The sequence below is a fragment of the Rousettus aegyptiacus genome, unplaced genomic scaffold (genome assembly GCF_014176215.1).
Source record: "Rousettus aegyptiacus isolate mRouAeg1 unplaced genomic scaffold, mRouAeg1.p scaffold_m13_p_11, whole genome shotgun sequence".
Classification (NCBI taxonomy): Eukaryota; Metazoa; Chordata; class Mammalia; order Chiroptera; family Pteropodidae; genus Rousettus; species Rousettus aegyptiacus.
This window is the reverse complement of record NW_023416286.1, coordinates 24,027,566-24,049,111: the sequence shown is the minus strand read 5'-3', so window position 1 is coordinate 24,049,111 and position 21,546 is coordinate 24,027,566. Positions and strand designations below refer to the sequence as shown.

Below are 21,546 nucleotides of genomic sequence, written 5' to 3'. Positions count from 1 at the left end.
ATTCTACTAAATTTTCCTTCTAAATTTCACTTTTCTTAATGTTTATTTTGGTATGAAGCACAGTAAGAATTCAATTTTGTTTTATTCCAAAATGGGTAGCTGGTTATACCCACCCTTTTCCCCATTAATTTAAAATGCAAACTTGATCACTATATTAACTCTCCATTTTTACTGAATTTTATTTCTGGACATTCCGTTATCTATCCCAATGCCATTTTCATTATTTTAGCCACATAAGTTGTACAGTATGTTTTAACACCTGGTAAGCCAAGTCCTACCACCTAGCTTTTCTTGGCTATTCTTGACTATTTGACTATTACTTCCAGGTAAACTGTAAGGTATTTTTCCCGATTTCAATAACCATCAATGGGGATTTGATATTTAATGATTTTATGCATTCTAAGAACATGGTTATGTTTTTACATCTGTTCATTTTTGTTTCATGTTCTTCAAAAATATTTAATAGTGTTTTTACAGAACTAGGACTTTGTTAAATTTATTCCTAAGAGCTTTTTTCCCCCCACAAAAGGTTTAGATACTACTATGAGAATATTTCCTCCCACTTTCATTTCTACTGGGAATGACTATAATTACATTTCGGAAATAAACCCTATTGACGTAGCTAATATTTTTTTGATATATTACAGATTAAATTTCCTAATATTTTACTTTAAATTTTGAATGTGTATTGACTGATTGAGCTATTATTCACTTTACTGAACTGTTAACCTCTTCTTTTCACCTTTCCCTATATAAAGGTCTAAATTCTGTTTCAAATATTGTTTCTGTAGTTTTCATCAAATAGGACACATCAATATCTTTTCATCTTGACAAGTGAAGGGTCTCTAATTTGAATACAGGATTCTTGAGATGCAGTCCTTTTTCGTCTGCGTATGGATGTCATTCCATTTTCTTCTACTTCTAAGATTTTCTGATGTTAATTTGGTTCTTTTTCATTGTATATAACTTGTTCTTTCATTGTGTAACCTTAGCTTTTTTACTATTTTCTTAGAATTCTAGAATTTTACCAGAATATCATATGGTTTGTGTGTGCACAAGCTTTCCTCCCTTGCCTCCTGGCTGGACAGCCGTTAGTGTTTTGATCCTCAGCCCTCAGTCTCTCTTCATTAAAGAGTCCTCTTCATTATTTAATTATTGTCTCTCCACCTATTTTTTCTCTCCTTTAGAACTCCTCGCCTATCAGTCCTCCAAGATTTGTCCTTAAGCCTCTAAATCATTTTTCTCTTTATCCTATCTGTGAGTACCTTTTGCTCTGTGTAATAATATAAGTCTTCCTCTCAACTTTCTAGGCTACTAATTGGGACTTAATAATATTCATCCCCTTTTCCAAAAAATCTAAACATTGTATGTGAAAATCATTTTTTTCCAGTTCTAAATTTGTTATTTCCTTCAATAATTCTGTGTTCACTAGATTTTGCCTGTTCTGGTGGTCTGCTTAAATGTCTTCTCTCTGGCTGCTGGTCTCTTTTACATGCATTGTTATATTCACTAGGCTAATCACAGCTCTTACCTACCATTAAGGCTGGACTCCACTGCTTGGTAGCTTTAATGGCAGCAGCTGACAGTGTTTAGAAGTCTCACTTCTATGGTGAAGCAATATTTTGGCTAGCAAGTTGTTGGTCTCCCATGAGACAATAAAAAGAAGTCAGTCTCCTCAGCTGCAAAGGTAAATGCTAGCTGAGGTTCAGGGTAGGGAGGATGCCACCTACTTGTATAACAACGCCCTTGCCCATTAGTACCTTGAAGTGGCAAAAGACTGCTACTCTTGGAAGGGGGGAGGGGATGCCAAGAATAGAAGGGGTTATGTGGCTCTCCTCAAGCAAGTTAAGTTTTCTCCTAGAACCACAGAGCTCTGATCCTTCTCCCGGTCACTCTCTGAAAAAGCCAGTGGATCTGAAGGCTTGCTGCTTACATACTTCATATCATAGCAACTGCTCTGCTAATAACATATTCTCAATATACTATCAGTTTATTCTTTGTGATAGAATATCTGGAGTTAACTTTCCCTTTCTATTTCTAAAGCCATCATTCGAGTCAAGATTTCATTAACTCGCTTTAATTTCCTGGTTTCTTCATTGATCTCTGACTAAACTCTAGCCGCTCTCATTTATTCTGCACAAACTTTACTGAAAAAAAAAGGACTTCTTTTGGTTATCTTTGACCTTCGTATAAAACAGGTCCAGCAATAAAGAGTATGACTGCCAAAAGTAATATGAAGCATGAAACAACTGGTAGTATTATTTTGTTCATTTACTAGCAAATAAAGCTCTGATGAAAGGTATGTTATTCTTACAAAAAATTAAGCTTGTTATTGAATGTGAAAAATACTGAATGAATTCTAATCAGAATTAAAACACAGACTTTGTGGCATACACAAAATTCTCTTTGAAAAGCATCAGTAGGCACTTCAGAGATAAAACTTACCCTCCAAAACAGCTGAAATTGTGAAAAGAAACATGCTACAATGATTTAATGATATAAAAAAGTCTTAAAAACTATGGTTTTATGAATTCCAAATTAAAAACATCAAGGGCTAGATTTCCAAAGGTAAGGTGCTAGTGTGTGACTGAATTATTTCTCTTTGGGGCACTTTAACAGTAATCCTCCAGGGAGAGTAGAAGACCTAATGGAGATTAATGGTAACTCAGAGTAACACTTGCTGGGCCAGCCAGAACAATAACACATGACATTCATTATTGTCAGGGTGTTATCCTCTATCCCATTTCATCACTTCTTGCCTTATCCTCATCGTTTTCCTCAGAATGAGTGGCTGACATAGCTAGAAGAAACGGGTCTTCTAATCGTGTCTCCATTATAGGGAAACGGCTCAATCACGGCACCCTGCATGTATCTAAATATGGCACATAGGCAGGTACTAAACTGTAGCTTAATCTAAGCCTTTGCAGAAGGCCTTATGATGAACCTCCTAGAACACAGAACACAAGAACATGGGAGGTTTGTGAAGAGTTGCTAAGTGGTCATGTTCACTTGCCTCCCCCTTTCCCCTAGAGAAATCTGTCATGAAAGTTTTTCATTTCCCTTGTTCTGATGACATGAAACCTTTGTCTCACCCCGAGGCCACACCTCCATTCTATAAAGTGGTTTAGCTATAGCACAGCATTGGTTCCTCAGCAACAGATATTTTACCACTCATGTTACAATTGCCATCTGGCCCCTTTTGTTTCAGTGTTGCCCTTATGGTGTATAGAATAAGAGACAGGAAGCTGGCACCTTTAAGTACTCTTCCTTTCTCTACCTATGTAAGTAATAAACTCTGGATCTAAAAAAGGGTTGTTTCTTTACTATCCACATCCTTCAGAACTTCCTTGCCTAATGCTTAGCATCTATTTAATCTCAATCTTCATTAGTGAGCAACAGGAAGTAGAAAAGAAATGAAAAGATTTAGGGATGGGCAGAACCCTCGAAGTCAGTACATTTACAATTCTAGGCAAATTTCCAAGAAAAAAATGAGGAAGATCTAGACTATATGCTCCTACTCCTCTCTAATAATATCAAGAGGGAATGGACCTGGTAGCTTGTGGCTAAATTATGCATCTAGTAACCAAATTATAGGCAAGAAATCATGTTCAAATCAGAATGAAATGAAGTTTAAAAGATGACTATCACATAATTTGTAAAATCTTACTTCACATGCAATAACATGTATCTTTACATGAGACTTTCTAAAGATTAAAATACATTACTATCATGTGAAAAAAAGCTAAAAGAAGATTTAGCATGCCACTTCTGAAACACTGTCAACATGTGTAACACACACACAGTTCAGTCTAGTAAATTTTGGACCGTATACCTGGCTGTGCACTATGTCTCTCAAGACAGCAAGCTAAGTCGCTCTATGATGGTGTATTTGTCATAACCTATTTCCTTTCCCAGTTCCTCCCATTTTTCCTTCCTGCCTTGTCCTGACTCCATATTTTTTTTGTTACTACAATTTGGAATGCTCCACCTCCCTTACCACTTCCCTTATGACAAAGTTTATGTCCTTTCTTCTAAGAAATTGGAGCTATTTCTATGCCATAAAGAGAACAAAAGCAACATAAATTAGTGATTTGGCTTAGTGTTACTCAGACTTTAATGTGCACCTATTCATATTAAAACATCTGGAATCTTGTTAAAATGTACATTTAAAAACAATGGAAAGACATTCAATTAGATTGGGCTCAAAAATGTACATTTCTAATACGCTCCCAGATGATGTCAATGCTGCTTGTTCACAGCTCACATTTTGAAAAGCAAGGATTTAGTTGGCTAATTTGACTTTGCCACATATTAGTTTGTGCTATCAAGTCTTTTTTGTGTGTATATGTGTGCCCTACAGATGGTCTTAAATGAGTGCCTACTGATCAAATGTGAAATATATGTTTTGGGCAGGTACTTTTATAATCAAAGAGAACACATAGATCAGAATGTCGGTCTTTGCCTGGCATATAGCTGCTCTGTACATATATAAAAGAATAACTCCTCAGAATAAAGGGGTTTCAAAAATACAAATATACCAGTATTTCTAGGTTTAGGTAGACATGAATATAAGTTGACTAAGAGCCCTCTAAGACCCTGCTCCTCAAAGTATATAGCCCACAGACCAATACTGGCAATACATGGGAGCTTGTTAGAAACACAGACTCTAAGGTCCCTCCCCAGACTGCCTGAATCAGAATCTGCCATTAAACAAAATTCCCAAGGAGATTTGTATGAAACATTAAAATTTAATAAGCATGGCCCTAGCACACTCAAATTAACTAAGTGAAAAAAAGAATGCTGGGATAACAAATGTTAGTTTTTCTTCATTTACTCATGACAGACAGCATTTGGGCAGGGCAGCGGGGGGTGGGGGTGGGGTGGGGGAGTATTAGGGAATAAAAAGTTCAATGAGTTACTCAAAAGGCCTCTCTCAAAATGGCCGTTATCTACTTAAATGTTCTCTGGTGGCACCAAGAGTAATCTTGGAGAAAGCAAAGTAGTTGTATTTTCATTTGAATGATTTCAGATCACTGACTAATTTACTAATAAATAAGCTCCTCCCAAACCTATTAACTGAAAAATTATTTAGAAGATGACAATGTGTAGAAATGTTAGAAAATGTTACCTCTGTTCAAATTTGTTTAACTATCTTCACGTGGGGTAGGAATAGGAGCCAAGGACTTCAATGGTACATCAAACATCAAAATGAAAAAAAAAATGCACATATCCTTTTGTACACCCATAGTTTGTCAGATTTTTCAAGGATTCCATTACTGAAAAATGGTTAAGATGAATGCTGCCAGAGTTTACAAATGGATTTTTTACTACAGGATTTCTCAGGACCTTTACTATACTTACATATATTGTGAGCTTCCAAGAGAGGGAGCTTGCAATGTGCAGTGATTTTTCAAACTTTTCTGATTATGAGCCTAGAATACTTTGTCCTTAAGCATAAAATACTATCTCCTTGAATTCAGAACAAGCAAAGACACAGCCAAAAAGTAACCTCTGCAAACTTGAAGAAGCATCCTTTAGCTAATATTCCAGATTTTAGTTAGTAAAACTATTTTTAACATATGGTTAACACTGCGGTGAAATTTGATATGATATTCAACAGCAAGATTCAATAAAATATGGGTTAATATCATACCTTATTAACTAAGATTCAGTTCCTGCAGGGCTAAGAGCAAACTTGTTTTAAAAGTGGTTTCATCTACATGATATTCAAAGACTGCAGTATAGTTAGAGGCCCACATTTCTTTAAATTAATCAGTCAAGGATCTAACCAGAAGTTACGACTAAAGTGCTGTATGTAGGACAGGATGTAATACTAAAAGAGAGAGAATAGTAAAACTTGGGCATTCTCAGCAATTTTTTAAGTAACTTACAAGATTTGAAAAAAACTTCTGACTTTACAAGTAGCCACATATACAGGAAATTCAAGAAGCTCTAAGACTCATGAAAAAGAATAAATGCCATGTTTAAAAATATCTACACTATCAAACCCTATTTGATAACTTTCATTAAAAAAATAAAATTTATAATGGTAACTAAAAATGACTGTTCAAGTAGGTGTAGAACAGTGTCCGCCCATCTAGCCATACTGAAATTAAATATGTCAATATGCCAGAGTAAGGTTAATCAACATTTATACCAATAGATATTCAACATCTTCAATACTTACCAATATTTTTAACTCTGCTTTTCAGCTGAGTAGAATGCCTCTTCTTACTCTTTGATTTGGGAGTTTTATCTTTAGATGCCAGGCTGGCCTGTGCAGATGCTTTTCTTGTCTTGAATGTTTTAGTTACTGTTGTTGGATCTACCGGATCAGGCATACTGCTAAAGCTTTCTAATGACTCATCATCAAAATGGCGTCTTCTGTTGGTATCTAACTGATTTTTGCGATGACCATTTGTAGTTTTCTCTACAGACACTGTAAATCCAGGCTTGATAAATGGTTTTTCTACTTCACCTTCTTGGGCATATAACCATGGTGTCCTACTGTTTTCCACTTCCTCTTCAGACTGTTTCTGATTCCTTACCAATGAAAATAAGTTTTTATATAGATTACAATGATAGATTTGTTTACTGAAAACTCTAGATATAGTGCTTAATTTATATTTACTAGCAGATTTAGGTAAATAAAATTGTCAACAGGCTAAATATTTTCACAAAAATATGCATTAAATATGTAAATACTATATAGGCTAATGTACTTAATTATCTTAAATTTTAATACTGAAACTCTTCTCACTAGATCGTTTCATTGGCAAAAGTCCCAAACCAAAGATCTAGCATTCTTAATAGATGAGTAGGAAAGAAAAATCAAGGATGAATGGGACATACAAGGAAAACACAACAACAAAACAACTTGAAGAAACAGCTAATTTCTGTAGCAGAGGGTCTGCAACACACATGGATTTCTATCACCTGAAGCAGTTCAACTAGAACCAAAATTTAGTGAAAACAATGGCCATGCAACTAGTAATTTATTTCTCTTGGCATTGTCTAGTTTACTTGTGTTGGTAGTGTCATTTTCCAAATTTTATCTGCTAAACATTGGCATATATTTACTGGTTATCTAAATTTGGGAAAAACAGTCAAAACAAAGTTAAACAGGTCTGTATAATTTCAGAACTTTTAATATGCCAATGTTCTTTATAAAATGTCTTAGAAGGAAACATAGTAAGATGTCCAAAACCTTTTATCACAGAACCTGACACAGACAACAGTGTACTTAAGAACATAATTTGGAAGACAATGAGCTACAGGGTTTAACTTAAGACAAAGATTAGCAAACTGACACTTTGCAGGCCATACTCAGTCTGCTGCCTGTTTTTGTATGGCCTGACAGCAAAAAATAACGTTTATATTCTTACATGGTTGGGGGGCCGGGGGGAGAGGGGGGATCGAAGGAAAAAAATGTGACACAATAATATGAAATTCAAATTTCAATGCCAATAAATAAGGCATTACTGAAACACAAACACTCATTTGTTTACATATTGTTTATGGTTGCTTTTGTGCAAAAATGACAGACATAAAAGGGAATGACGGGCACTGTAGGGCCAGCAATATTTACTATCTAAGCCCTTCATAGGAAAAGTTTTCTGATCCTGGCTCAAGACAACACTGTTCATCTGACCTCTTACCTCCAGCCTAATTCAGGGAACCTATACTAGTTGGGATTTTCTGGAGGAGCTGAGGTCTAATTTAAAGTAGGTCAAATATCCGAAACAATATTAGATACCTATAGCTATCCTTTCTTACTATTAATTACGTATAAAATATAGATAATAATGAAATAGAGACCTTCCAGTAGGAAGGCTATTCATTAAAACTTTGAAAAATGTTTATTGCTTATGATAGAGATTCATTCAACCATCAATTCTGAATGGCAACTATACACTATAAACACTGTTGGTTCTGACACTATAATACTTGTATAAAGTAATATGAGATTTAGTAGGGGAAAATGGTTAGCACAGCTTAGAAAAACTCAGGGAGGTCAATCACAGGACTCCTAGAGGCAAATACAAAGTTGAAGTCTATAAGTTTTTGGTTAATCACATAAAAAAAATTCATGATTTAACAATTAATGTGTCAAACTGCTAATTTAGAGCCCAAAACATACACAATCCCATAATTAAAGATAAAAATATGAATTATATATTTGTAAAAGGCTAGAAAAGATAAATCACAAGAGATACTTCTGTCAAAACAAATATTAAGCTCAACTGACCTCTAATTTTCATCCTCCTAAAAAGATTTTTCTGAAGCAAGTAAGAATATAAAGACTAATATTTTCACCAGCTTGCTAACAAAATCATTTTCTGGATTAAGACAATCATTAAAAACATTATTTTCTAGCTATAAAAATACTTACAGAATGATCAACCTAACCCAATATAACTAGTGTTTACCACTATTTGAGTCAAAATTATATTTAGAAGATTATTATATTAAAAAAATAATAAATGATGAGAAACGGAGAAAAAGAAATTTATGATTGGTACCATATATCACTAAACCTTCCTTGGCAAAGTTGTTTTTATAATCTAACAGTGCTCAACATTACATATGGATAAGTGTTACAAACTCATTCTGATCAGGAGCTCTGAATCAAATAAAGTTGTTGCTTTGTAACAACTGACCTCTGGTAGTTAATATTAGTTCTTAGTCCTAAATCGGTGAGCTTAAAGACGGCTATCACATTAAAGCCAAAACACAGTCTGTGGGTCAGATCTTACCCTTCTAAAATAAATCTCACAGGATACCCTGATCAAAATTCTGAACTGCTATACAGGGTTGATAGTAGGTTTGGCAGCAGCTGTCGCTCAACGGCCTGAGCGACATCTAGTGTGAGGTCCAAGTTTCATATTCCCAACACCACCAGGCCAAACAATAATAACAAGCACTCTCCTCGTGTTTTCAAATTTCATACAATTAGATGTAATCACGAAAGTGATGTTTAAGCAAATATTGGATTATGTTTGCAATCATGTACCTTTGTTTTTCTGGTCCAATAGAAGAACTGCTTTCAAAAGGTTTTGGAAAAGCCATATATTCTGTTTTTCCTGACGAATTCTGGGCTAATGGTTGCTGCTGTTCAGTGGGTGTAGAAATATTCTGAGAGAAATCTCCAAAGTTAGAAGGAAATAAAGGGCTGAAATTCATACCTAATAAAGTAATAGATAAGACAATAGAGCTTCTTTAGCCTTACTATGAAATTAAAAGACAGTTCTAATTAAATGTGGCATTCACATGCACCAAAACAAAAAACTGTTAATTAAATGAACACTCATTTATTAAATCACTGTTTACAGCTCAGTCCACTATGTTTTCAGCATTTGTGACCCAAAGATAAATAATGATCTTATCCGCTCAAAAGCTAAGTTAGAAATAACATCAAATTATTATGGAGTGCCAGACTGTACTGTAGGCACTATACATGTTATTTCATTTAATGCTCAAAATGACACTATGAAATAGGTGTTCTATTCGTTTTACCAGAAATGAATAGGCTTAGTGATCAAATGTCTGGTAAATGGAAGAGTAGATGAGATGCTGGGTTGCATGGCTCGAAAACTTAATATGCTTTAAGTTCTATTGTAATTGAAAAAGTTAAAAAAAAAAAAACTAAATACTTGCCATACAGTGCCATAGTGCCATTTTCAGAAGTATTTGCAAGGGGCTACTAACAAACATCCTGGGGGATAAAGGGATCTGGGATGGCGTCACAAAATTTGAAATGGTTTGTGAAGAATGAACAGTCTTTGTACAAGGTTGGCACTGGTATGAAGCACACTGCAGTGAAAAGGAACTGCATGTGCAATTTATTATATTATTTGTTACTTAAAAGCCTACTCAGAAAAAGGTTTGCTGCCAATGCTAACTGACACCCAAGAGCTAAAAAAGCTTGTTAAATTTTTCTAAAACCACTGTTTCTATAATCCTATTAAGAAAATACACTGTGGTATTTTTATTCATTTATATTTATATTCACAAAGCCCTTCCAAATCTCTTTCTCCCTGAAAAAAACACCTTCACGTCCTCCTTCTTGAGTCACTTCATCTAACTGGTCACTTAACTAATTCCACCTCCAGAATGTCTTTTGAATTACTCCTTTTCCTTTATGCCTACCACCACTGCCTTAGGTGAGCTTTATTTTTTACCCCTGGTATTACTACAACAGTTTTCTATTTTCTTTATACCAGCTACATTCTTAGCTCCTTCTCTCCTATCTATCCTCAACACTATCACCAGTGTAAACTTTCTAAAATATAAATCTTATGCCATCTCCCTGCTCAAAATCCTTCAATGGCCCCTTTCATTTGCAAGAGAAAGATTCAGCTGCTCTGCAAAGCACAAAAGGCCTCTGCTGCTCTCCAGTCACATCAATTATTCTTACCCTGCCGTGTCCCTAAAAACTAGCCACATTATGAACTTTAAATTCCCTATGTGATATACTGTTTCATTGCTTTGTAACTCTGAGTGGTTCCAGTGATTAGAAAGCCCCTTTCCTTATAATCTCCCTGGAAATAAATTCTATTGACTTTTTGCTTAAATAACACTTTTTCTGGAGAAAAACACATTTGGAGATGATCTCTTGCCCCAAAGAAGAACAGGGCACTACCTCATTTGCACTCATGGCACTGCACTCATCTATTAACATCCTTAGCTTTCTTACTACTCTAAATTCCTTAAAGCATTGGTCTTACCTTTGAATCCTAGTCATTTATATAGTGCCTGGCACATAATGGGTGCAGGAATAAAGTCTGAATAAAAGCCTAAGTACACACCTTTAGTCTAGTAACAAATCTCCCTACCAAGACGTGAAGCTCCCCTCTCTAGAAGAACATTATCTTATTTACCCTTATTATCCTAATGTCTTACATAGTGCATGATGTACAGGAGGCTTTGGATAGGTTACTTCCCTTTCTCCTTAATAAAGCTGCTGAATAATTCAAAGGTATAAGACTTAGCAATCATTCATAAATAGTTTAATTAATTCCATTACCAACCATATTAAGCTTAAGTTTTTACTATAATCAACACAGAAAATTTTGTAACTTTCCTTACAAACATTTCCTACCACCCCAAAGAGACTGATAAAAATCCATGCAACAGACATATAATATTCTCACATACTCTGTACTTGTTTATTTTCCCTTTCAGTTTTCGGTCACTTACCTGGTGCAAATGATGAAAAATTAGTAAACCCAGGGATGTTAAACAAATTTACGGGCTGTGTTGGAAAGGTGAAAGGACAAAATAAACTGGGAGAAGAAGGATGTGATGCGTTATTGCCTCTTTCCTTGCTTCCAGGTTTTTCTGGATGCTGATTTTGTTGGCGCGTAAGTTCACTTAGCATTTGTTTCAACCTATAAAAATTTAAGAAGTCAGTATTCTAAGAATCAGTTATATTACCCTCTATTTAAAGTTCATTTACCTCAAAGGCAAGGGAAGTAAAAGCAAAAATAAATGAATGGGACTATATCAAACTAAAAAGCTTCTGCTCAGCAAAAGAAATCGTCCACAAGGTAAATAAAGAGAAAACCATCCAAATGGGAAAATATATTTGCAAGTAACACCTCCCAATAAGGGCCTAATATCCAAAATATACAAAGAACTCATACAACCCAACAATAAAAAAAACAAATGATCCAATAAAAAAAATGGGCAGAGGACCTGAACAGACACGTCTCCCTAGAGGACATACAAATGGCCTACAAACATATGAAAAGATGCTCAACATCGCTAGCTATTAGAGAAATGCAAATCAAAACCACAACGAGATACCATCTCACACCTGTTAGAATGGTTATAATCAACAGGACAAGCAATAACAAATGTTGGAGAGGATGTGGAGAAATAGGAACATTCACACACTGCTGGTGGGACTGTAAATTGGTACAGCCACTGTAGATAACAGTATGGAGGTTCCTCAAAAAACTAAGAATTGATCTACCATATGATCCAGCAATCCCTCTACTGGGTATTTACCCCAAAGACTTGAAAACTCATATCCGAAAAGGTATTTTCACACCGATGTTCATAACAGCATTATTCACAGTGCCAGGACATGGGAGCAATCGAAGTGCCCTACGATAGATGACTGGCTAAAGAAACTGGTAGATACATACAATGGAATATTACTCAGCCATAAGAAGAGATGAATGAAATACTGCCATTTGCGACAACATGGATGGAGCTTGAGATAATCACGCTAAGTGAAATAAGGCAGACAGAAAAAGTTGAAAATCACATAATATCACTTATATATGGGATATAACCCTAAAAGCAACAAATGAGCAGAACAAACAAAGACTCACCGACATGGACTATAGGCTAGTGGTTACCAGAGGACTACAAACTAGTGGTTACTAGTGGGGTGGGGGAATAAGGGGGAGGTAGACAGGATAAAGGGGGTCAAATACAGGGGAGTAGGGGACAGTGAAATGGGTAAAGGTGATCAAATATATGGTAGCTGAAAGAAACTGGACTTTGGGTGGTAAACACACAATAGAATATACAGATGTCGAATGATAATGTACACCTGAAAATTATGATTATATTAACCAGTTACCCCCAATAAACTTCATTTAATAAATAAAGTACATTTACAAAGAATATATGCAAGAAGTGATTCAAAAGCATGCAAAACAGGCTGACAGCTCTAATATTTACTACAATAAATATGTGCTTGTCCTGTAGGCTTAATTCAGTAACTTAGCTTTTTAAACAAGAACTGCTCTTTGCACTTCTATCAGATAGTTAAGCATAACTATATGAAGTTCATTTTTTTTGTGTGGAGCTTTACTGAAATAAGTTACACACCATATAATCCACCTAATGTAAGTGTATAGTTAAATACTATAAATTTTTATAAACAAAAGTCAAGTCCACAATATTAAAGAACAATGGGCAAATCACTGCTTACGAAATTCTCAGGTGACAGAATACTTAAACATGCAATTTGGTTCATGTCCTTTTGCCCCAGAATATAACTTTAAAACCCCCTGCTCAGTTTTTGCACTTATTGTATAGTCTCACTACTTCTAAGAAACAGATTACCTCTGTACATTATTCTGTTGCCATGTTAGCTGTGCATAGCACTGATTCAACTGGTGCATTATAAGGTGTACTTGAGGAGAGCCAACATTGCTGGGCATAACACTGTAAGGACCCGTGAGAAGAGTTTGGAGCAGACAAGATAGAGTCTATGGAAAGAAAAAATTTCATAATAGTTACTGATAACTTGAGAAAAACGTGGGACACTTCAACAACATTTAAAAAATTTACTTTGATAATAAACTTTACCTGCTGGTCTTGCATCAAAGTCTGACAAATACTGACACTAAAATCAAGTTGTTTCTTTAGCTGATTGATTTGTTCTTGCCATTGCTCTTTCTCTTCTACATAAGAGAGTTCTGATACCCAGCGAAGGTTTTCCTGACGTTGCATGCTGATATTCTGTTGTCTTGTCTTGGCTAAAGGACGATAATTTCCATCTGCTGAAAAAGGGCGATTGTTCTTCCACCTAATGAAAGATTTAAGGCATTAAGTCATCATATATAATTATTTGTTTTTTAAAATCTAGCAGTAAACCCTGACATCCTGGTGCATAGACCAGTATTCTCTTTTTAAGTTCAAAAGACCCCAAAAATATAGAAAACAAAGGGGAACGAACATTCCAGGGCTTTTAGCTTTATACAATTATCATATTTTACTCTTTTCCAGTGTTTTTAATTTATGTTTTAAAAACAAGTATACACACAATTTTGTATTCTGCAAAGTAAAAATATTATATCACAAACATTTTTTTTCATTCTTCATGCTTTAAGCTTTGCCATATTACATCATTGACTGGAATTACTTAACAATTTTTTATTCGTGAAACATTTTTCTCTGTTACAATAATGTAATGAATATCTTTAAGAGAGCTTTTTCACTATTTACGATTTTTAAATTTTTGCTAAACTCCCCCAAAAAGAAGCAAATATCAAAGCTTATAAATCCTGATCCAGTCGAGCTAGATGTATCTCAGCAACTCTTGTGGTATAATAAAAAATATACTTGGTCTTTGTACCAGATTTCAAACAGTGCTCCTAAAACTCTTGGCATCCCTGAGTATCTTTTGTTATTCATAAAATGAGCCCCTTTAAACCACACAAGTGTTTATGTTAATAACTCTTGGCAGGCACTAGACAGCTTCATGATAGGGGCTGGTCACCAAAAAAAATCAACCAGGTGATGATAAAGGAGTTCGCATGTTTAGCTCCATTCCTCAAACTCCAGGGAGCGTAGGGTAGGGACTGGAGACTATTCAATCACCTACAGGCAGTGATTTAATCAACTGTGTATATGTAATGAAACTGCCACAAAACCCCTAAACAAGGCAGTGGTTAGGAAAGCTTCTGGGTTGATGAACACACTTGGGAGGGTAGTATGCCCAGAGAGAGCATCAAAGTTCTGTTCCCCTTCACCCGCCCAAACCTATACATCCCTTCCATTTGGCTGTTCCTTTATAATAAACCACTAAACACAAGCGCTTTCCTGCATTCTGTGAATTGTTTTAGCAAATTATGGAAACTGAAGAGGTGTTGTGGGAACCCTCAAATTTATAGCCATGTCAGACAGAAGTGTAGGTACCCTGGGGACTTAGGACTTATGACTGGCATCTGAAGTGAGGGCAGCTTTGTGGGACTGAGCCCTTAACTTGTGGGGTCTGCCCTAACTCCAAGTAGTTAATGTCAGAATTGATCTAAATTGTAGGACGCCCAGTTGGTTGGGAGAATCAAAGAAATGCTTGGTGTTAGAAAGACCAGAGACTCTTTAAATCAAGCAAAAATTTAAACCGGTAAAACTAACCTATTTTTCGTTTCCTTTAAACTGCAAGAGTTATGATTCATGCTGTTAGGAGGGTACATAGAAAAGTTATCATTTGAACTGGCATCTTGCTCCTCTTCTTCCTCCTCTTCATCTGTCCGAACGACTCCTTCAGAAAGGTAACCATCTTCATCTCCTTCTTCATCTAGTGCACACTGGGTAGAACCTCCCCAAGTTGCCACTGTTCTAAAGGGTAAAAGACAAAAACCAAGCGATCATTCTGGAGATGAACTAACTACTTTACCACCTATTATGTGCCAGACATTGTTATCAAATATATACATATATGTGCATGTATGTGTATATAAAATTTCACTAAATCATAGTAACTACAAGATGAGTAGTTCTTTCCCCCACTGTTGTTATAGAGAATATGTTTCCTCTGTCTTCCACAAAACAATTCTTCAAATAAGCTAAAAATTTTTTTCCTCAACTCCCTTCAACTTTCAACTTTTCCTTGAGTAACAGTTTTATAGATCACAGCTGTCCATAGAACTTTCCACAATAGCAGTGATGATCTATATCTGTATTGTGCAATACAGTAGCTGCTAGGTATGTATGACTAATGAGCACTTAAAATGTGGCTAGTGTGACTGAGAAAATGAATTTCTAACTTTGACTTAGTCACCTGTATCTAGCGGCTGCCATATTGGAAAGCACAATTCTATACCAATGGCTCTCAAACCTAGATGCTTATTAAAATTATCCAAAAAACTTTTAAGTACAACTGTGTGATACTCAGAAAAGAACAAAATACTGTAGATGTAGTTTAATAAATGCATATGGGGATGCCAAGAATGGGAAAAGTTCTTCTAAGAGGAAGAAAAAGAGTGAAACTTGGTGCAGTGTTCTAGAAATGCCATCTGAGAACATCAAAATATAAGGTCATGAGAAATATGGATTCATATTTTTAGACCTGAATACTACTATATTGATAATAAATAATCTCAGAGATGACTAACTCTTACAGAAATATTCTTGATATTAAAACTTCAAACTTAATCTTAAAAACTAAATGTCTTATATAATAAAATGTTTTAAGGTTATTGGAAACCTTACGAACAGCAGATGTTCAATTTAAGTGAAAAAAGTGCTTATTTCTGGCCTGATGGAAAAGCACCACAAAATATCAAGCATTTCTCCTTTTTACAAGCCTAAACATTAAGAAGATAAAGGTTATCTATTCAAAAAATCTATACTACCATTTGATAAAGTGTCTTAGTAATTAAAAAAGAGAAAGCTGATACTAGGGGAATTGTGAACAGAAAGTAGCTCGATTTAGTGAAACTGAGTCACAAAGGTGATGCTTAAACATGACCCTCACTGAAAGAGATTTGTGCTGTGATGCATAGGCAACAAGGCTGTCTATCCTACAGGCCTCAGGTAGATAATGTTAACAAAAATGATTGAAACAACTCTTACTTTTCTGTTCTACTTTGTTGAGGAGTACACAGGTTTTCAGATCCATCACTTCTCAGTGAAACAGCCACCGGAGATGCAGTTTCAGCTAGACCTTGCCTCCTCTGATGTTCAGCCATCAGAGCTTCAAGCTGCTTTCTTCTCTGGCGCAGCTCTTCCCTTAATATTTCATGTCTTTGCATTTCTGACCACAGCTATTAATTTAAAAATCAGTGTCAGGTTAGTGTAAACACCTGGATTTGTTTTCATCTTAAAGAATAACAGCCTAATACTACTGTCAATACCAACAAAGATTTCTATTCTCATCCTTTTTATACTGAGATATCCAAGTAGGTTAAAATATTTTAGTGATAAATAATAAAAAGTTAGGCAACCATTACTTCTTGATAAAAACAATACATTTCATCAACTATTGAGAAAGTTAATAATGTTTGATATAAATCACATACAAATAAAATGCCAAAAAATAGGTTTTTCTAACTGAAATGATTACTATTTGTTGCAACTATCCTTTACATATAATTCTGCCAAATATTTGCTAATAAAAATCAAGACTATTTTGAAATGACTCTAATTACTTTTCGGAAAAAAAATTATTTCTTCTGCCAACTAAAAGACACAGAATAGGCTACATTCAAAAACATGTTTTACAGATATTTCTTAGACATGACAAATATAGCATAAGGAATATGGTTAATAATATTGTAATAACTATCTATGGCATCAGATTTATCAGATAATCACTTTGAAAGGAGTATAAATGTCTAATCACTATGTTGTACACCTTCAACTATTAAAATATTGTATGTCAACTGTAATTAAAAAACAAATTTTTAAAACAGTTGTAACTTTAGACTCAAGAACTTAAGACTTAAGACTCATGGATACAATATACAATACCTCATTATCTACTATTGAAGGATCTTCTGGCTCAAAAACAGATTTGCTTGCATTGGTTACATTTTCATTAACGGTCGGGGTTGAAGTAACAGCTGGCATATATATTTTTGTGGGACAATTACTCGCACTAGTGGCTGACAGCTAAAAAAGGATTTGTAAAAATTATTATGGGGAATTAAAGCCAATTTTGTTAATTCCATAAAAGCAGTTATTTTACTACTTTTCCAGGGTTCTAGTAACATATTTAATTTGTTATTACAAGACCTCAATTGCCATCATAATCCAAAGAAAATCTGACATAATAAAGATAAGAACACAGGCTAAAGTTGATAAGTAGTAACCAACCTTCAGGAAGGACAGAGACAACAGGAATAAAATGTTATTGTAAAAAACTTCATATATTCAACTCAACTCTAGCATATATTCCTCTGGACATTGTTTAGACTGGGAATAAGAAAAAAGGATTAGATAAAGTAGAAAAGGTAAGAGTCTAGAAAATAAAGTTATATTAGAAATATCGATGTATTTTCCATTCCTTGAAAACAAAACCTGACTGAAGAATAAAGCTAACCTGTGAAGTTCGGGGGGAAAAAATCTCAAAAAGAATTCCCTTTCCATATTAACCTCACTCCTGATTACCTGACATGGTCAAAGACTGTTCATTTTCTGTTCAAAGACTATGCATAGGGTACTTTTAATAAACAAAGATATATATAGTTAATATTCGAATTACAAATAAAATATTTCGACTGATCTCCCTAGATAACCTATGATGGTTTAAGCTTTATTATATAATCTTAGTCCCTTAATTGCTATGTTCAGAGTATTTTAATAGTTATAAATACTCATGTTCTGAATCTACAGCTAGCTACAGATTTCTAATAAGTAAAAGAATGGAAATAATCAGTCACTTCCTATGTGCTAGCTTTCACAGTGCAAATGTATATCCCTAACCCATTTCATTAGTTCATCCGTTTCATTAATCATAAAATTAGCAGATATGTCTGTTATATCAGTACTAGAAAAAGAGTACTTTCAGTTGACATTGAGTATTAAACCTCTTTTCAAATGGAAAGAAAGAAATTTCCTAATTACCTGTAGATCAGGACATGCCTTTTGTAATGCTTGAATTTTCTCTTGAATCTTAATCAGTTTCTTTCTTTCTTCCTGCAATTGTTTGAGCTGTCTCTGCTGCTGCTGTAGTTTAGCCTCATAAAATTTCTCTCTATAATCAAATTAACATATTTGTGGACTCTAGTAAATCAGAGCATTAACCATGACATAACACAGTACACCTAACCAAGTAGTTTCTCTATTACAGGCACTAAATTTTAATTAAATGAAGGCTATGAGCTTAACATACCTTGCCTTTTCATTTACTCCAACATCTTTCTGTATTTTATTGGCATTTCCTCTAGTGTTATTTGCATTTTGTTTAGTGTCTTCTTCTGCTGGGTAGAAATCATCCACATTTGAAGTACTGGCAGAGATAACTCCTTGATCTGCTACATCATCATCCTAAAACCACATCATTATATTAAAATAATCTTGATATATCCATTTTACATCTTAGTAAATACCATTAATCTGTCAAATTTACATAGGATAAAAATTAAAGAAGCAGAGAAAGTACATTTTTTTGACAACACCGAAGTTGCTCCTTTACTAATGGCAGAAAATGAGTATTAAAACAGTACATTTAAAACTTGAGCTACCTATTACACAGTAATGACAAATATTAAGTTGCTTTTTTTTTTATCTTGACCAGATACTGAGCTATTAAAGAAAGCTTTCTAGAAAATAGAAGATAAAAAATATACACTATTGGAGATGGGAACTCTTAAGATTTAACTATGACATTAATGATTTCATAGAATCAATGTCCATTGTCGCTTACTCAAAATCTTCCTTTTCCTCACTTTCTCTTTAGTTTGCCAAACAAGTGCCAATGGCTCACAACAGAAAAACTAATGAGACTATACCACATCAAATCTGTAATAAGTACTGGAAAAACAACTAAAGTTCATATCTTCCTAATGGTAGATCCACATCTTCTCTTGAAACTAATATACCTATTAAAATGGGAGTTTGGGGCGAACTACTGCACTTTCTTAAAAACACTTACCTCTATATATTTTATACTTATTTACTTATGCTTTCTCTGAGGTCCTCAACTGAAATGTTAACTTCTGGAAATATTCTAACAAAATCTTAAAAGAGTTAGAGCTGACTGTTAATTATAAAACTATCTAATCGATTTTAAGTTTGTAGACAGTGTTATTTTGGTCTGCAATCTAAAAACCAACCTATTTCCTTATTAGTATGGAAAAGATTACAAAGTAACTGGGTTGGGACTCAAGTAAAAAGCTAGATCATGAGGTATTTTCATGTAATAAAAAGTAGAAAAAGTATGATACAAGATATATAAAACAACAGTGCATGACATTTCAGAGGGCAATGCGAATAAACAACTGAAATGGCATAATCTCCAACACTAAATACTAAGTAATTGGCTAAAGAATTATTGTACTGACACGTTGCATAACAGACTAAGGAACTAAGAAATGGCCATCTGGAGACTTCTAAGACACATAGAGTTTCATAAGGACAATGTAAGTTGTCCAAACTAATCAAATCATGAAGAGTAATAATAGCTTTATATAATCATGATAACTATTTGTTTAGACATTCTCCTGAGTCTCTTAGCAAAGAGGATATAAGCAAAGATACAATAAAAAAGAAGACTATCCTTAGTAAAATGAGTAAAACTCATTGATCATTTTTTCAAAATAGCTCTCTTTCAGGAGGCGATCCCTTAATTAATTCCTTCTAAGTTGCAGTTTCTTCATTTCTCACATATATTTCAGGTCTTAGAACACTCTCTAAAGCAAAAGATCTCCACTCAATATGGCCTAATATTAAGCTGATTCATCTGTAAGCTACCAAGTTAGTCATCATTTCTGATCTATTATTCCTACTTTGGGTAATAAATGTGAAGAAAGGAATCTTTAAAAAAAAATGGGGAAGTAACAAGATAGCACGAGCTATTATTATTTGTTTTAGAAGCTGTCTTAATATTCTCAAAAGGTTATACTATTATGATCAATGTTCAAAAAGCAAAAAAGACATTTAAAAAGTAAGTCGTCTTTCCATCCCTGTCCCCCAGATCATTTCATTCTCCATAGGTAACCAATGTTATTGGTTTAGATATCCTACAGATATACTTTGACTATATAAGCAAAAACATATATGTATAATATACACAACTATGTGTGTTTATATTCATGTGTTTATACAAAAGCCCTTGCTATAACAAAGAAAACCTGGAAAAAGCCAAAAGCCAATTCTAGTAGTGGTTAAATAAGCTATAGTAAATCAATATAATAAAATACAATCAAGGGTATAGGAAAATGGACTCATATACCACTAAGATACCAATTAATAGTCATTCTGGAGAGCAATTAAGCAGTGTCCATTAGAATTAAAATGCACATAAACTCTGACATAGTAATTCTACTTCTTTTCTGCTCTTGAAAAACACAAATGCAGAGGCTTGTACAAGAATGTTCATTGCAGCATGCAGATTAACTAAAGTCCAGTGACACTACAGAAAACTATGCTGCAGCTAAAAAGACTTGTATTTAATACTAACACATGTGCGTATGCATTTATATCCTATAGTTACTTTTTATATAATATTTCATAATTACTCATCTATAAAATTTACAGAGCTACATATACTGATATATAAACTTCTCTAAGACATTATGGAATGGGAGAAAATAGCAAGCTGTGTAATATACAATTTGAAAAAATAAAACTTCTATGTATTTTTTTAATAAGTGCCTACTGATATACATAAAAGCAGGGAAAAAGGGTTTGAGAAAACAGAATTTGTAACTTCTGTAACAAATAATGGGATTATAAATGGAGGGAGTTTACTAGCCACGTTTCCCTTTTCTAACAATGGGAGCATTCATCTGTTACTTGAGTTATTCAAAATTAAGTAGCATTTTAAAAGAAGTTTTGAATAAAACTTGAAATTTTTCCCATGCATGATAAAAACTGTTTTTCTATAATTTATTAATGTGGTTAATTTTAATGTTTTATACTTCATTTTTTCCAACTTAACACAAGCTAAACCTCAAAAACAAAAAAACATTAATTTTACCAAAGGTATAACATCTACTGATATTATCTATATTATAATCCTCTAACTGAAGTTTTTTGGCTTCCGAAAATCATACAAATTTCAATACTTTAGGGTCCCAACCTTTTTTGGCACCAGGGACTTGTGTGCTTCTATGAAATCTAATGCCTGACGATCTG

General features: G+C 34.2%; 1 protein-coding gene across 36 annotated transcripts in view; it reads right to left on the bottom strand.

Moving 5' to 3' along the window:
• PCM1 (pericentriolar material 1) overlaps positions 1-21,546 on the bottom strand; it is a 78,844-nt gene that overhangs the window by 29,120 nt on the left and 28,178 nt on the right. For all 36 annotated transcript variants that reach the window (XM_036228616.1, XM_036228615.1, XM_036228614.1 and 33 more), the window contains 10 exons: positions 18,581-18,735; positions 18,313-18,442; positions 17,218-17,358; positions 16,321-16,511; positions 14,881-15,084; positions 13,330-13,549; positions 13,084-13,229; positions 11,200-11,390; positions 9,014-9,185; positions 6,188-6,543 (listed from right to left, as the gene is read on the bottom strand). In XM_036228616.1, coding sequence (XP_036084509.1) covers positions 6,188-6,543; positions 9,014-9,185; positions 11,200-11,390; positions 13,084-13,229; positions 13,330-13,549; positions 14,881-15,084; positions 16,321-16,511; positions 17,218-17,358; positions 18,313-18,442; positions 18,581-18,735 — 1,906 coding nt within the window. The remainder of the gene's footprint in view (positions 1-6,187; positions 6,544-9,013; positions 9,186-11,199; positions 11,391-13,083; positions 13,230-13,329; positions 13,550-14,880; positions 15,085-16,320; positions 16,512-17,217; positions 17,359-18,312; positions 18,443-18,580; positions 18,736-21,546) is intronic.